The 16,124-nt window shown below is 54.7% G+C and overlaps 1 protein-coding gene across 5 annotated transcripts in view; it reads right to left on the bottom strand.

Annotated features, from left to right (window-relative positions):
• The window catches only part of RNF213 (ring finger protein 213), a 46,745-nt gene that overhangs the window by 9,187 nt on the left and 21,434 nt on the right, over positions 1 to 16,124 (bottom strand). For 4 of the 5 annotated variants that reach the window (XM_054645392.2, XM_054645393.2, XM_054645391.2 and 1 more), the window contains exons 27-47: positions 12,498 to 16,082; positions 11,875 to 12,011; positions 11,481 to 11,576; positions 10,951 to 11,069; positions 10,309 to 10,431; positions 9,658 to 9,740; positions 8,765 to 8,912; positions 8,331 to 8,466; positions 7,732 to 7,920; positions 7,305 to 7,444; positions 6,736 to 6,890; positions 6,223 to 6,435; positions 5,274 to 5,455; positions 4,478 to 4,598; positions 4,272 to 4,372; positions 3,859 to 4,038; positions 3,358 to 3,521; positions 3,162 to 3,264; positions 2,410 to 2,524; positions 1,240 to 1,453; positions 438 to 628 (exon numbers count right to left, since the gene is read on the bottom strand). In XM_054645392.2, coding sequence (XP_054501367.2) covers positions 438 to 628; positions 1,240 to 1,453; positions 2,410 to 2,524; positions 3,162 to 3,264; positions 3,358 to 3,521; positions 3,859 to 4,038; positions 4,272 to 4,372; positions 4,478 to 4,598; positions 5,274 to 5,455; positions 6,223 to 6,435; positions 6,736 to 6,890; positions 7,305 to 7,444; positions 7,732 to 7,920; positions 8,331 to 8,466; positions 8,765 to 8,912; positions 9,658 to 9,740; positions 10,309 to 10,431; positions 10,951 to 11,069; positions 11,481 to 11,576; positions 11,875 to 12,011; positions 12,498 to 16,082 — 6,495 coding nt within the window. Of the gene's footprint in view, positions 1 to 437; positions 629 to 1,239; positions 1,454 to 2,409; positions 2,525 to 3,161; positions 3,265 to 3,357; positions 3,522 to 3,858; positions 4,039 to 4,271; positions 4,373 to 4,477; positions 4,599 to 5,273; positions 5,456 to 6,222; positions 6,436 to 6,735; positions 6,891 to 7,304; positions 7,445 to 7,731; positions 7,921 to 8,330; positions 8,467 to 8,764; positions 8,913 to 9,657; positions 9,741 to 10,308; positions 10,432 to 10,950; positions 11,070 to 11,480; positions 11,577 to 11,874; positions 12,012 to 12,497; positions 16,083 to 16,124 lie in introns of those variants that run through there. The other variant, XM_077188087.1, reaches the window with a different exon arrangement.

The raw sequence follows: 16,124 nt of genomic DNA on the forward strand, positions 1-16,124 counted from the left end.
TTTACAGAATAATAATAATAGTTTTGCATGCTTTTATGGAGGAGGAGAAATTTGGTGGACTGTTCGTTTATCCAGTGTCATTGGAGAGGTGGCACTTTCACCCTCCAATGCACTGTCACTTTTGGAAATCTATAAATGTTGGAGTCAGAAAATAAACTTCCCTTTTCCACCTCGAGGACAGCAGTGTGTGCACGTTGTGTTATTTCGTGTCCTATAGTGACACCCTGGGGCATTTCAGGCTCCCCAGAGCAGCAGCAGCAGCCATGGTGCTGCCAGGAGAGACTTCATTTACCAGAGAGCCAGGACAAGCCAGCTCCCAACCACTGCCACTCCGGCCCGACCCCAAGAGCCACACAACAGTAGGAACACCCCAAAGCAGCACAAAGTGAAGGCAGAGAGGGGACCAGAACCATCACCAGGAGATGCCTCGTGTCTACCTGCTGCAGAATTTCTGCTGGGAACACCCAGCTGAAGCGTGGCTCTGTGACCAGCTTCTGAGCAAACTCCATGCCGTGCTGGCTGGCAATCCTCCTGACCAGGTACACGCGGTGCCAGTCGTTCCTGGCACGGCTGCAGAACCTCTCCACGCTCTCCAGGTAACGCTGCTCCTCCCTCATCTGCTCTGGCTCTGGAGGGGAAAAAAGGGGCTAAAACAACGAGGCAAAAGCACATCCCATCCTGTAAAAGTTTTCTGTCTGCCCCAGCTGTAGCACCAAGTCCCTTTATTAGTACTGTGTTATTACACAGAAGAACTTCAGAGCCATCCCTTCCTCGGGTGTTGTCTGGAGCACTTCCTCAGCCAGATTTCAGACAATGATTCATTTCTTTGTCAGGGAAGGTATAAACTCGTCAATATAAACTCTTAATCCCTTCTAGCTGTGCAGAGCTCCCATTCATATAAAACAATAACCCTTACAGCAGTCCTGGGTCTCAAGCAGCATTTATGCTTTAAAGTTCAATTTAGTGGGCTCTAAATAAATCTCAGTGTTAGCATCAGGAGGATAAAATAAATCTCCTTCCACAGTAACTACACTGGGGTCACCAGCACAGCCTTGCTACCAGCTACAGAGCACTGGCAACACCTGGTACAGAGGACAGACATGACTGATGCCCCCAAGGAAAAAGGGAATTGCTGCTTTCCTTCTTGCACCAGAACAGGTCCTAGCAGGGCACAGAGCATGCCCGTGCCCAGCCCAGCTGCCCTGCAGGCAGCATTGCCAGCAGAGCAATCAGACTCACGTGTGTGCTGCTGCAGGTGGAAGATGAGCTCTGCAGCCCTGCCCAGGCACAGGCGCACCTCGGCCACGGCCTGCAGGTATTCCACAGAGGCCTCCTGGGGAGCCCTGCTGCTGCTGCTGCCTGGCAGGTAGTGCTCTGGAAAGGCTCTGTCCTCAGGCACACTGCTGCCATGCCCATATCCCAGGCTGTTCTCTGACTTCTCACACATGGAGTCCTAGAGAGAGGCCAGAACACTGGTGAGTGGCAGAGCCACCTCACCCAGCCACCCTTGTGTCCCCATGGCACCCAGCTAACCCACCCTGGGGGTGCCATGAGCACAGCAAACATCCCTGAGCCTCCAAACCATCCCTGAACCAGCCCTGAGCCTCCAAACCACCCCTGAGCCTCCAAACCACCCTGCCATGAGCACAGCAAACCATCCCTGAATCTCCAAACCACCCCTGAGCCTCCAAACCACCCCTGAACCACCCCTGCACCCTTCCAAACCACTGCCATTGCCCCCCATCCTAAACCCCTGCCAAACACCATTTTTAGGATGTGCCCCAGCTGCCCCACACTCCCCAAGCCTGGAGCTGAGCAAGAGCCACGAGCAGGCTGTGAAAGCACACATTCCATGTTCCAAAATGCCAAGCTCTACCTGTCTGTCCCTTAGCAAGAACACAAATGGTGATTTTAACTACAAAGTCACTTAAAAAACCCCTAAGTAATAAAACCTCTGCCCTGCTGTCACGTTTGTTTCAAGGTGTCCAAAGCCCTGAAGGTTATGCAAGGGGAGGAAAGGGAACAATCCAAAAGGCAGAATGATTTAAGTTCTGCACAGTGATTTAAGGGTCTGTGGAGACAAGAAGGCAGTTCAGCACGGGGCTGCTGCCATGAGAAAGGCCCTGCTTGCTGCACTCCTGGGCTGGAGGTTGAGGTTTAACACCCAGACTCTTGTCCAAGGAAAAGAATTTCTGTAACACTGCAAAGGCACACAAGCCTTGCCTTGAAAAGCAAGGCTCATTCCTGAGAGCAAGCTCTGACCAGGTGATTTGGTATCAACTCCTTCTGGGCTTTCTAGTTGGAAAAACAGTTACATACACAAGAAACACGCCTAGAACTGCAGGAGAATTTCTGTTCTTGACTCTTTTTACTCATGAAACTGCAACAGTTTCACGGCCCAGCTCTTACCTCCAAGCAGTTGACAAAAAGCAGGTAGAGCTCTTTTTTGTCATTTTTCTCTAGGAGCTCGTTGTGCTCCACCTGGGACAGGTAACGCTGCACATCATCTTTGACTTCATTGAAGCTACAGGAGAGAGAGAGACCCTGACACAGCAGCCATGCTGACAGGACTGCCCCTGCTCCAAACACAGCTCCCACAGCTGGCTGGGTCACTCTGCATCAGCTGCAAGATGGAGAAGCCCTTGTACCATTTTCTGCAGTGACATTTGGCAATGAGCTGGGCTTTGGTCATCAGCAGAGCTCAGTGAGCACTTCAGGACAAAAGGCACCTGGTTCAGGGGTGGTCACACCTGAGAAGGGGCTTTTGAGCCCTGCCTGCAAAGGGAGGCTGGGAGGGCTGTGGGGATGGGGGGGGTCTGTGGAGCAGACACAAGATCAGTTTAAATCCTGATTAAATCTCAGTGAATGAGGAGTCCTGCTTTGCTGATCTAGATCAGAGCAGCTTCTCAGCCACCTTGCAGAACCAGGCATCCACCCTCAGCTGAGGGTGAGTGAGGGACAGCCAGGTAAACCTTGCACAGGCTGCTCCCACTGCACCACAAGCCAGCCAAGCTGCATGACTAATGCAAAGATTGTGAGATTTTGTGGTGAATGTGAGATTCAATGAAACTCAGGGAGGTGAGGAGAACAATGGGATGGGTTTGATGAGGAACAGAGCTGAACCTGGCCTGGCCTAACCTGTCTCAGCTGATTGTGCCCACCTGTACTTGAGGAGCAGCTTCAGCATCACAGAGCGGATGATGGGAGTCTCATCCACCTCATCATTGAAAGGGGACAGGAATTTTGTGTAGACAGCTGGGTGATCTGTGGAGACAAGGGAAGGACAGGGCTGGCAGGTGAGAGAAGGTGGGGACAGATCCAGCTCCATAAGACAGTGGGAGGGTGAAGGGAGCTCACCCAGCTCCTTCACGAGGCTTCTGTGAACAAAGAGCAGGTTCAGGAGCCTCTGGATCACCTCTGGCTCAGGGGGCTCGTTGTCCTTGAAGCACATGGTGGTGACCATGTCAATGAAGAAATTGTTGCACCTCTGGCGGAACAGGGCCTTCTTTGCTATGGCAGCTCTGGGAGGGGCAAAACACAGAACCCCTTAAACCACAGGGGAATTGAGCACACACATAGGCAAAAGTCACCCAAGGGGGACACTTTTCAACCTTCCCAATGAGATGATCCTCGAGGTCCCTTCCAACCCAAAGCATTCTATGATTTGCATGTTTTTACAGAGGCCAAGGCAGCTTTCCCCTTTGTATAAGCAACAGAACAGACACGACCTGTTCAGTTCCAGAGGGATGAAGCAGAGCTCACCCCCGACTCTGCTCGTGTTCATAACCTCAGAGTTGAGAATTGCCTCACAAAGCCTCCCCACCCAACACCCCCCCTTGGAGAGGGTGGCTGGAGTACCTGAGCTCCTCAGAGACAGTTAACTGCACCTCCTCCACAGCAGTCCTGCAGCAGGGACAGTACATCCGTGCTGGCACCAGCCACTGGCTGATGCACTTGTGGCAGAACGCGTGGGTGCAGGGCAGGCAGACGGGGTCCTTTGGCTCTCCCAGGCAGATGGGACATGGCTCCAGACCATGCCTGGAATCCAGAAACAGCAATGAGCTCAGCTGCTCCCATCCTGCCTCCCCAAAAGCCTTGAACAAGATGTTCAGCTGTAGCTAGACCAAGAGCTGGCTCGCTGCTCAGCTCAGGGTGCAGAACCAAGCAGGGTCATGGCTCTTCCCCTGGCTTCCACTGCACCCATGCAGCAGTGCCACAAGCGTGCTGGCAATGTCCCTGCTGGCCCCTGCAGCCTGCCCCAGGGCCAGTACCTGTAGAGCCTGCTGCTGACCTCGTCCTTGCACTGGCACAGCACTGTCAGCACTGCAACAAAGGTTGGATGAGACTTCATGTCTGAATGGTGCTGGAAACACTGCAGAGGAAAAGAACAAGGCCCAGTGACTCAGCTGCAACACCTGAGACCAGAATTCCCACCATCAGCAGAAGAGGGAGGAGGTGAAGAGGCAGCTTTGCTCACCTTGGCAAGACGCAAGGTGTATTTCCTCATCAAGCCCTCGAATTCGGGCATGAGGGCGCGGATGCCCAGCAGGATGTGTTCCACAAAGAGTGCCATGGCAAACACACGGCTCCAGCAGGCCCTGGGGGGACAGCAGGAACCAGGGCAGCCAGGCCTCACTGCTGCTCCTGCTGCCCCCCACAGCCCCCCTGCGCTTCTCACTTGCTCGGCACTTTGGCTTCCCAGAGGGGCTTTTGTCAAGGACAGAACACTCCAGCCCAGGGGGCTCAAGGGCCTGGCCTGGAGGCAGCACTGCAGCAGGACCAGCAGCACTGCACACACCTTCTCACACCTCGAACTTCTAGCTCAAGAAATTTTTACAATGCCAATCGCAATTAGCTGCACTTTCTTCACTTCAAATAAACTAAACAAGGTCTGTGAGAAACTGGGGTAGAGCTCTGGGATCTCTTCCAAACACAAGAGGCAGTGAAATTCCCCATCTCTTGAGTCCTTATGCACAGAGGATGAAGTGGGGAGACACTGCTGGTTAACAGGAACCTGAGGAGAGTTTTAAATAACCCCTGAACCCAGATGGAATGCACCAGATGATACTGCCAAATTTAGAGAGAAAATCTGCAGGAGATGAGGGGAAAAAAAAATGTGGTTCTTGCTGCTTGGTATGCAATTGAGCCCAGCAGGAATCTGGAAAGGTTTGCAAAGCCTGAGAAAAGCAGTACCAGAACAGCTTCAGGCTGCTCCAATGCCCCAGAGCACCTCCAGGCAAAGAGCAGGGCTGTGAGCAGGGCTGGGTACCCACCTGAGCTCCCTCAGCAGCTGATGGCAGTGGCTGCCCCTGCGCTGGGCACCCTCCTCTTTGCACAGGAATTCAATGGGCATGTGGAGGTTCTTCACCCTCTGCAGCCAGAGCTCAGGGGGGGCTGTCTGCACCAGCTTCTCCAGCTCCTCAGCACACCCCATGGCAGCCAGCACGTCCAGAACCTGCACACACACAGGGCCAGGGGTAACAGCAGCAGCATTTCAGAATTACTTGTGGACCCTGGGCTCTCAGTCTGGTTTGCTACAGCACATGCTCTACTGAATAATGTCCTACTTGATTATCTCAAACCAAGTCTCATGTTTGTGGCCTGGCTCGTTAGCATGTCCTATTAACTAATGCAAAAGCAGGGCAAACTATTCTAAAACCTGCATGTAGCAATAAGAACATGTGGAGAGCTTTGTGGATAATTGGCTGGCTGAGAAAGGCCACTTTGATGTGATACCGTTGGATAAGGTTAGGGGAAACAAGCTGGGGATTAAGTAGTCAGTGCCCAATCACTGACAAGGGTCATGGTGACCTTGCTACAACATGAAGATGGGGGAGAAAATCTTTTGCCAGAAAAATGAAGATAGCCTAGGTAGAATAGCCACAGGAATGTAAACATAGAAACAAAATAATCATTAGAGCATAGAAGTAGGTGTGGTTGATTCATGTGTGTTTTAACCAATAATGAGCTCAGCTTTGCAATATGTATAAGCTTCATTAACACCAATATAAATATGTGTGAGCTATCAATAAACTTGGAGATTTGTTGTTCACACGTATTGTGTGCTGCAGTTTTTCTGCTGACCCGACAAGAACACAGCAGAGCATTCCCAATTCTGAGGAACCCCAGCCCGTGCTTCCCCCTCTGCTGTGGCTGAAACCCAAAGGAGGCTGAAGAGCAGAGCAGGCAGAGCTGCCTGCCAGGCTGAGGCAGTGACTCTACCATCTCAGAGCGGGGCACTCTGCATCCCTGCTGGCCCAGGAGGTGCCCAGTCACACGGGGGTGCACAGCCAGGATCCTGGAGAAGTTCTGCAGGCGGCTCTTGAACTGGCTGTGTGCCAGGTGGGCCCAGGGCAGGGAGGGCACCAGCTCCTTCCTCCAGGGGGACTCTGCCGCCCACTGCTCCACGCAGGACAGGAACGCCACACGCAGACACTGCAGGGGCGGCACACACAAAGCCAAGGGTGAGAAAGAACTTTCATAATTCATCTTGTACTGCAAAGCCTGGCAGAATTCTCTGAAAGATGAGAATCGCTGCCCTACAAAGACAGCCTTAACTGAGTCAGTTTATCCAGGTTCTGCCTTTCTGAGTGACCCGTGTCCAGTGTCTGCTCTGGGGCTCCCCTGCTGCTGGGCTGTGCAGAGGGGACTCTCCCCAAGGCAGGACTGATTCAGGAGGACACATTCACAGGCATCACACTCTTCTCCCCATCCAAAGGATTTCCAGCCCCTGACCTGCAGCTCCTCCTGGGAGGACACACCGATGGTCAAGACAACAAAGTCTGTGATGTAGCACTCAAAGAGCATCTGCCTTTCTCCCTCAGTCAGAGAAGAGATGAATTTTCCCAGGGCAGTTTTCTGGAAGTATTCCACAAACTTCTCAGCATGGCCTGGAAAACGAGGATGCAGAGAAAAGCTGGATGTTAGGAGGAAGCTGGCTTTGACACAGCATCTATCCTAGAGACACTGACACCTCATTAATCACTGATGCATCCAGCACTCCCCTCATCCAGGGCACTGAGGAGGGACTCAGGCCAGGCTTGTCAGCCCAGCACCGTGTTGTATTTCTGCAATCTCACCTTGTCATTAACTCCTGGCTGCTCCACAGCACTTTGAATGCAAGGGCACAGAACAGGTGAGAAAGATGAATGGTGAGAAGCACAAGAAGAGCTGCCTGCACAGAACTCTGCTGGCTCACAGGAGCACAGAGGGACTGAAGGTGACTCCAGTGACAGGAGGGGCGCAGCAGTGACAAACCAGAGCTCAAAGGGCAGTGGATGGAGATGCTGAAGCCAGGCTCTCACCTTCAGTGTTTTGGATGTACTGAGCCTCCAGCCACATCTCTTCCAGGTACTCCTTTATCCTCCAGCTGAAGGGCATCTCATTCCCAGCATCAGCAGATACCATCATGTTGTTCTGCACCAGGATTATCTCTGGCTGAGAGCTGGGGGGTTAAAAGGTCATGAATGCACAGGGATTTTGTCTGGAAAGCAGTGCAAACAACAGAGGCAGAGGCTGCAGAAAGCAACTGAGCCCTAGGAGGGAGGGGACAGAGAAGGGGAGGGAACTGCAGGACCCTGATGAGCACAGGCTGTGAGCAGTGCCCTGCTGCCTTCACGGGCAGCCAACAAACAGCATCCCTCTGCTTTGGGGGGTTAGAGCCAGTGCTGGGCTGCTCCTGCTGCTGCCAGCCCAGCCCAGCCCAGCCCTCCTGCTGCTCCCCAGGCTCACCTGTTCTTCCCCACACCAGGAGGGACACTCAGGAATTTGGAGTCACTGAAGATGAACATCCACAGCTTTGTCACCCACTTGGCTCCTGGCCTGGCCAGCAGCTCCAGATTGCCATTCCTGTCCATGACAGCAACCAGGAGAGCCAGGAAGGGAGTGACCACCTTCTGCACCCGCTTCCACAGGGTGTGCCTTGGGGGAGAGAGATGCAGAAACCCAGAGGGAAAGTGAGCACAACACCATCAGCAAAACAGGGGGTGCCTGTCCTGAATAACTGCTGACATTTGCATGTGACAGAATCCTAGTGCTGCCTTCATGGAAAGAATACAGCCAATAAAAAACCCTGCACTTCTCACTCCTGGCTCACCTGTAATGCCACTGTTCCACTCCAGCACTTGTGCATCCCTGTCCCAGTACAGCCCCTTCAGCTCTAACTCACCCTTCCCCAGGAGAGGCTAAAAATGCCTTCAGGGAGTTTCCAGCACAGCCTGGAGACTGGCACTGCAAATGTTCACAACAATTACACAAAGCTGCTGTCTCTGTTGCACAGGTACCACTTGCAGACCCTTCCTGGGAGCTGCAGGTGACAAGGCAGTGCTCACCTGAAGGTACCTGCCTCCTGCAGAGCACTGAGGTTGGAGGCCTCCCGAAGCACCCAGTTCTTTGGGTGAAGGGAATTTTCTTCTTGCTTCTTCAACAGGCTGGAGAGACGAGCCTTGGTTATCTTCAGGAAAGAGGCTACAAAACAACAGGGAGCTTGTGTTTTCTGTTCCATTACCTTGGACCCAAATATCCCACCAAGCACAGCATTTGACAACTGCTCCAATAATTGGCCAACTTGGGAAAAAACCAGCCAGCACAGCCAGAGAAAAAGCCACCACTTAAACAGCAGAAAAGCCCTACACGCACCCACACACTGCAGCAGACACACGTGCTTGGGAGAGTCCCCTTGCCTGCACCACAGCAAGGACCTCTGCAGCCCCAGTGACCTGTTTGGGTGGTCCCCAGATGCCCAGGGACTCCCTGCAGCACACACCTTTCAGCTCATCCTCTTTGGAGAACAGGCCAAGCAGAATCTCAATCCTCCTCCTGCTGCGGCTCAGGTCCTCGTTCTGGTCCCTCAGCATGCCCACAGCACTCTGCACACAGGTCCTCAGCAGCACCGTGGTGTCCAGGATCTCCCCCTGCCCAGGAAACACGGGCACGGCCCTGGAGTGACCCTCATGGCCCCAGCACCCTCCCCTGGAAGGTTCCCAGGGCTGCCTCAAAGGGGCTCTGCCAGCTCCCATCCCCTGCTGCTGCCCATCCATCCCTGCTGCCTGCCCCCATCCTCAGCCCTTTGCTGTCAGGAACCTGATGCAGCTCCTGTGGCCCTTCCAAACTGGCCTGTGACACAGCATTTGTGCTGAGTTCAGACTCCTGCAGGGGCAAGATTCAGCAGTTTGAGGAAAGAAATGGAACTCATCAATGTGACCAGGGAAAATGTGCCCTTCCTGAGAAATGCTGCATGTCCCTGGTGCTGGCCATGCCCAGCTGAGCTGCCAGGGGCACATGAGGCAGTGTGAATGTGGCTGCAGCACAGCCAAGCCCTCAGCCAGCCCCAGCTCAGAGCACACAGCTGGAGGGAGGCTCAGGACCACAGCTCCCACCTCCAGGGGAAGAAAGGCAACAGAAATTCTTAGAGCTGATGTTTAAAAATCAGAGGGATGAAATGACTAAGGAATTAGAGAGTCCTTATTTCTTCAGTGATGCTGAATTTGACTGGGCAGTGGGGAGGAGGAACTTGTGCCTGGTCAGTAACATTCATGATGCAAATACTGCTGATTGGTTTCAGGTGAAAGGGACACAAAAGGTGTGTGGCACCCATGGATGACAGAGCAGAGAGCCACAGTGACAGCTGAGAGGCAAACAAATGTATTCTGAACTGACCTCCTGGTGCTCTGCTCCTGGCACTGGGGTTCCAACCTCCACCTCCTCCTGCTGTGCTTCTCCACTGGCAGGCAGAGCTGCAGCTAAGGTGTAGAATGCTCATTAGAAAGCAGCAGTGCACTCCTGCGTCAGTCAGATCAGAGTTGATTTTAGCAACTGCATCCCAGAGCAGCAGAACATCTGTCAGGGAGCCATTAGCACCTGCATGAGTGGCTGAGATTCACCTCTCAAACACAGGCACAGCTGCTCGGGCTGTCAGGCCTCATGCAGCAAGAGCTGGAAGAAATGTAACACTGAGCTAATGCTTCAAGCTCTCCCTGACTCCTGTCAGGCACTGTGGTGAAAGGAAAGAGAGTAAGAAAAAGCTGAGGGGAAAGAAAGATCCTTGTCAGCCTCTGCCATGCAGCACTCAGGCTGCTGAGCAGTGCAAATGCCACACTTTTGTCAAAAAGCAAAGGGAAAAATACCAAATTAGCTGCTTGATGACCTAAAGTTGTAGGAATGAATTAAATACAAGTCGGGAGCCATGTGGGGACCCCCCCAAACCCAGTGCTGAGCAGGGAAAGTCACCAGACACGCTGTGCCAGGCATCAGCTGCTGCAGTACCAAGTGTGGGACCACAGCTCCCCCTCGCCCCAGCACACAGCTCACCTCTGGCTGCAGCTGCATCCTCAGAGAACACCTGGCTGATGGTGAGGTTCTGCAGGGCTGTCAGGTCAGAGGTGATGTCCTTGGACCTGCGGAGGTCATCGATGTGCACCGACTGCCACAGCCCTGCAGGCACAGAACAGGGAACCACTCCCAGCCTTGTTCTTCCACAGCAGCTCCCCCAGAATTACAGAATTACCTGCCAGCCCCTGGGTTACCTTCACAGGTCACCAACTCCCACCTCTTGCTGCAGGAGGGGAAAGCACAGTGCCCTCAGAACCTGCTGCTGCAGGATGTCCCTGCCTGACAGTTCCAAGGTTCTGAGGCTCTCAGAAGCCCCCAGACCCAGAGGAACCTTGCTGAACATGTCAGCACCTACTCCAGAGCCTCTGGAGGACAGCACTAACACACAGTGACCCCCGTGGCTGCGTGCTGCTCTCCATCACTGCAGAGGGGACCTCTCTGTCAGCAGGCAAGGCAGGGTGCTCCCAGCCAGGACTGCAGGTATTGATCCCCTGGGCAGCCCTGTGGGACAGGGAAGCAACTCTGACAAGCCACAGGACACACTGAGCCCATCTTCTCAGCATTTAAAGGAACAGTGAGCAAGAGAAACGACTGCCTGAAGGGACAGATGGGCACACCCACCTCCATGGAATCCCACGTAGGAGGTGCTTCCTTTCAGCCGGGAGAGCTTCATGATAAAGTAAACAAAGACAGAGACGGCCCCCAGGTCCACCTTGTTGATCTCATTGACAACGGTGTACCTGCAGCAGAGAGGAAATGCTGGTGGCACAGCAAGGGCACACAGAGGCCCATGGACACATGTCCTGTCCCAGAACACACACAGGTGACTCCCACCCCTTCCTCCCAGCTGTGGTGCTGAGCTGCCACCTCCAGCTGCGCCCTGGATTATCCCGTGACCCTCAGCCCTTCAGGAATTCTGCAGCCAGTGGCCAGAATTCACACTTCAAAGGGGATTATCTGCTCATTTCACCCAGCTTAGCTTACCCTGACTCGGGTTATGGATTACTTGAAATACAATCAGTACATTTAGATTCATTCTGCTACAGAATAAAGGATTGCACGTTGCTGAGTGTGAGATCCCCAAACAGCATCAATAACCAAGCACAGGGAGGAGTGGCCAGGCAGAACTGAAGCACTCCACACCCACTCACTTGGCTGAGGCAATGAGCTGGGCATTCTGAGAGCCATCTTCAAAGTCTGTCTGAATAATGAGGACTTTATTTCCTGTAGTGGAATCCAGGAAATCCCTGAAGAGTGAAAAGAGATTTAACAGAAGTCACTGAGTATAAAGATCAAACATTAAAGACCACAGAGCCAGTCACTCCACATTAGCTTTGGCTGCTGCAGGAGGGGAGAGAAAACCACCAAACCCCATCTCCTGTGATGGAGCCGACAAGGTTTGTCCCTTATCAGCAGATATTTGGGCAGAGCCAGCCCGGTGCCAGCACAGCCTCCCTTTTCCATATGTGCTGCTCTGAGTGCTCTGCCCACACACCCTGCACACAGTTGCCAGCCCATTCCAGGGAAAGCCCAGCTCAGACTCACCGGATGCCCTTCAGGAAGGAGAACTCGGTGTCAAACTGCTGCAGGAACAGCAGCTGGGGCCTCTGGGCCTTGCCCTGCACCTCCCTCTCCAGGCAGGCAACATCGGCACTGGTGAGCAGCCGGGAGAAGGTGGTGACCTGGGGAGAGAGGGGCAGCAATGCAGCACCTGTGCTTGCAGGGCTGTCAGCCTGCTGCAGGTAGCTGCACAGCTGCACGGCCCCCCAGCCTGCTGCACAGCTGCACTGCACCCCACAACCAGCAGTTATTTGCCAGCACGCAGCTCTGCACACCCAGCACTGCAGCGCACGCAGGCAGTGCCATGCTGCGGCCCTGGCACACGGAGCTGAGCGGGGTCAGGAGGGCTGGCAGCACCCTGGTAGGGCTGGCAGTGCCCTGGCTGGGCTGGCAGTGCCCTGGCTGGGCCGGCAGCGCCCCGGCTGGGCCGGCAGCGCCCCGGCAGGGCCGGCAGTGCCCTGGCTGGGCCGGCAGTGCCCCGGCAGGACCCGCAGCGCCCCGGCAGGACCCGCAGCGCCCCGGCAGGACCCGCAGCGCCCCGGCAGGACCCGCAGCGCCCCGGCAGGACCCGCAGCGCCCCGGCAGGACCCGCAGCGCCCCGGCCTCACCTCAGTGAAGGCGGTCTGGGGCCCAGCCCCTGCCCGCACGTGGGCACCCAGGAAGTCGGCGAAGGAGGTGTGCTGCTGCTGCCTGAAGTAGGTGTGGGCCAGGGAGGGCGCCATGAACACGCCCACGGAGTTGCAGAGGCGGATGACGGCGTCGGGGGTGGCACAGTTGAGCAGGGCCAGCCGCGCGCGCTCGGTGACGCGGGGCAGCAGCTCGGCGGGCGCGCAGGCCTGGCGCAGGCACTGAGTGCCCTGCAGCACCAGCGAGGCGCAGGTGTCGGCGTGGTAGCCCACGAACACGTCTGCGGGGCTGTACTGCTGCTGGCTGATGAAGTGCTCCTCCGTGTTGACCGCCGTGAACTCCTGCACCCAGCGCTCCAGCTCCTGCACGGCCTCCCGCTGGCCCTTGTCCAGCACGGTGCTGATGTCCAGGTAGTGCTTCTCCAGCCGGTTGATCAGCGGGATGGGGAAGTGCTTGTACACCACCTCCTTCTCCTCGATGACGATCAGGCGGAACTTGTGGTGCACCCTGCACTTCACCCGGTGCGTGCCCAGTCCCAGATCCACGTACTTCTGCCCGGCCAGGTACACGTAGTACTGGTTGAGGGCGTCGTAGAGGCTCTCGTAGAGGTTCTGAAGGTTGAGGAGCACAACCATCTGGCCCGCCTCCATGCACACCTTCACTCGGTTGATGTTCCTGCATATCTGGGTGTATTCTTGGTCCTTGGGAAAACTGGAGCCAAAGATGATTTCTGGCTGCTGGCAGGCAGTGAAAAAAGCCTGCTGGAGGATCTGCAGCGCAGCATAGTTCTCAGTCAACACCAGCAGGTACCTGCAGTCCCCATCCTCAGCAGTGCTGTAAATGTTCTGGCGGATCAGCTCTATCCTACTGATATCATGAGCATGTATCTCCCCTTTTTCTAGCAACTTGGAAGTGAATATTTCCAAGGCGTTGACGTCGTCTTTGCCACCGAAGTTACGAAGAACCACTGTGGCGATGTCCTGAGGCGTGGGCTCGCTTTTGGAGCTCTTGGCTAAGGCAAAAAACATCTTTATCAGGCTGTAGTAGTCACGCAGGCCAAAGAACTCCCTGTCTTGGGCCTTGCAAATGTTCTCATATGCATCTGCAAAGTGATGGAAATACTGCTCGACCTTCTGCAGAGCCCCTCGTGCTGAGCAGCAAATGCCCTTTGCACTCTCGATGAGCTCCTCCCTGCTGGGGTCACCACGAGACACAAAGATGCCTCGATTCATCTTAGCGGGGTCCAAAGCCCAGTTGGAAATCCCAATGAAGCCAACTTTTTTGTGAGGAAGAGGGACATCATCTATGCAGCCATCCTCCAAAAGTGGATGCAAAGTCTTCAAGGGCATTTTGGGAGAGTCTTCTGCCAGCCCAATCTCATCCAAAACCACCACTGACACATACTCGTCCAAGTTCTTCCCTTCCTGGAATCGAGCACAGTGCTTGAAAGTGCCTATGATGCCCTCTGGAGTGGAGAGGGGGCTGCACTGAAAAGACACGAGATGGATCTGCTTCAGGTCCTTGAACAGATCAGAATGAGCTGCTTGGCCCTGCATAGCATCGGCCACGATGGTTTTTGCCAGGGATTTGGAGCTCCCAGGCTTCCCCACCAGAAAAAGAGGGATTTTCAGCTCAATACAGATGACCATCATGAAGACATTTTCCTTCAAGGCCAAGTTCCTTGCTATGGTATCCCGGAGCGGCACCCCACTCAGGAATAAGTCCTGCATCAGGGTGATTTCTTCCAAAATCTTTTTCTGGGTATCGTAAGGCTTTGGGAGGACCTGGCTGATGGCAGTCCTGTATGGTTCCTTCTCTTCCAGGGATGCGTGGTAACAGACCCCGACCGCCAGCACCAAGGACCAGATGACGCTGTTTCTGTCACCGCTGCCCTTGGGGGCTTTCCTCTCAGCCAGGTACTTCTCCAGCTCCCTCAGCAGCATGAGGCTATGCCTGTAAAACCACTTGAACACCTCCATGCAGCGCTCCACGTCCCGCAGGCTGACGAAGCTGCACTCATCGTCCCTCTGCCTCATGTACTGCTGGGAGGCAAAGAGCACCTCTGTGACCGTCTTCACCTCGTCCTTGGTCGTGAGCAGCAGCTGCTCGGCCACGCGCTGCACGATCTGCTGGATGTACATCTTCTCCGTGCAGTTGTTGAGCTGCCCGAAGTCCCAGACCAGCGGGATCATGCTGGGCGGGAGCGCGTGCACGCGGTACACGAGCTGCCGCAGCGGGATGGAGCCCAGCTTCTCCCGGGTGTCGTCAGCCTTGACCCGGTAGCCCAGCCCAGCCAGCTCCAGGCGCTGGATCATCCTGTCCGTGTGCTTCCGGTAGGGATTGCAGGCTGCGATGATCCTCAGGCCAGAGCCAGGGACCAGAGGCTGCCCCTGCACCGTGCGGTCACACAGAACCTCCTTGATGCTGCTCACGGCCTCTGTCGTGTTGGCTTCGTCGAAAAAGAGGACGGTGTCCAAGCCGTGCTGCTCCTTGTTGGATATAGCCAGGGCTTCTGCTTCTCTGATCCTGGCGTAGATCATCTCTGCAGTGGTACCTCCATGAACCTTGACAAGCTTCATGTTCTCCACCTCGACAAAGCTTCTGCGTAACTGGCACAGGAACTTCACCAGCCTGGTTTTCCCACAGCCCGTTTCTCCCATGATGACCACGGGGATGTTGCAGCGGAATCGCATCTCGATGGCCAGGATTTTCAGCATGTTGTCTGTGGTGAGCTCGTACGTCTCATCAGGGTCAAACACCCAGGGGAGCCCCAGCACCATGCAGAGCCTCTCGAGCTTCTCGTTGCGGGGCAGCTGATCAAAGGGCACGTTGAAGGGAACCCTCTGCATTAACAAACCCTGGTAGAGCTGGGCTGTCATGATGTCCTTCTTGATGACATTCCCATTCAGAGGATTGATGGCATCAATGCAATTCCTGGTCTGCTGGAAGTGGAAACCAATGAATGTCATGGACACACGATCCTCATTGAAAAACAGGTAGGGATGAGGCTCTGACTCCCACTTCTTCCTGATGCGGAAAGGAAGCAGATCTTCCTCCAGAACGTTCTCCAGGTGGGAGGATTGTCTTCCTGAGCTCTGGTCAGAAATGCTCAGGGAGGGCGTCGCAAAGTCCCGCGCCATTAGAATCATGAAGCCAACCACAAAGTTCTTGAAGCCATTCAAAGTGTCCCCCACAAAGTCAGGGTTGCAGAAGACGGAGGCTTCGCAGTCTCTCAGCTGAACGTTGAGGAACCAGGTGAAGTTGCGGAGCTCTGCCCAGGAGGGATCCACGACCCCGCAGTGCAGGAGGAAGAGCTGCAGACATTCTGCAGGGCTGCCTTCCACCGAGAGCGCCTCGTAGCAGAACCTGTCCAGGTTATGGCCCTGGTCAAACCTCTTCAGGTACTGGAAGGGTCTCTGGAAAGCCTCACTGCAAAACTCCTCCTTGTCCATTCCCACATCCTCGGCACGGTTCCCAAGTGTCTCCATTTCTAGCACTTCTTTGGGAGACTTGCACGTTATTTTAGGGAACACATCCAAGAAGTGATACTTCTGGTTCACTGACATCTGGAGAAGAGAAAAAGCAAAGAAAAGGTCATCACAGAGCTC

The sequence above is a fragment of the Agelaius phoeniceus genome, chromosome 19 (assembly GCF_051311805.1).
Source record: "Agelaius phoeniceus isolate bAgePho1 chromosome 19, bAgePho1.hap1, whole genome shotgun sequence".
NCBI lineage: Eukaryota > Metazoa > Chordata > Aves > Passeriformes > Icteridae > Agelaius > Agelaius phoeniceus.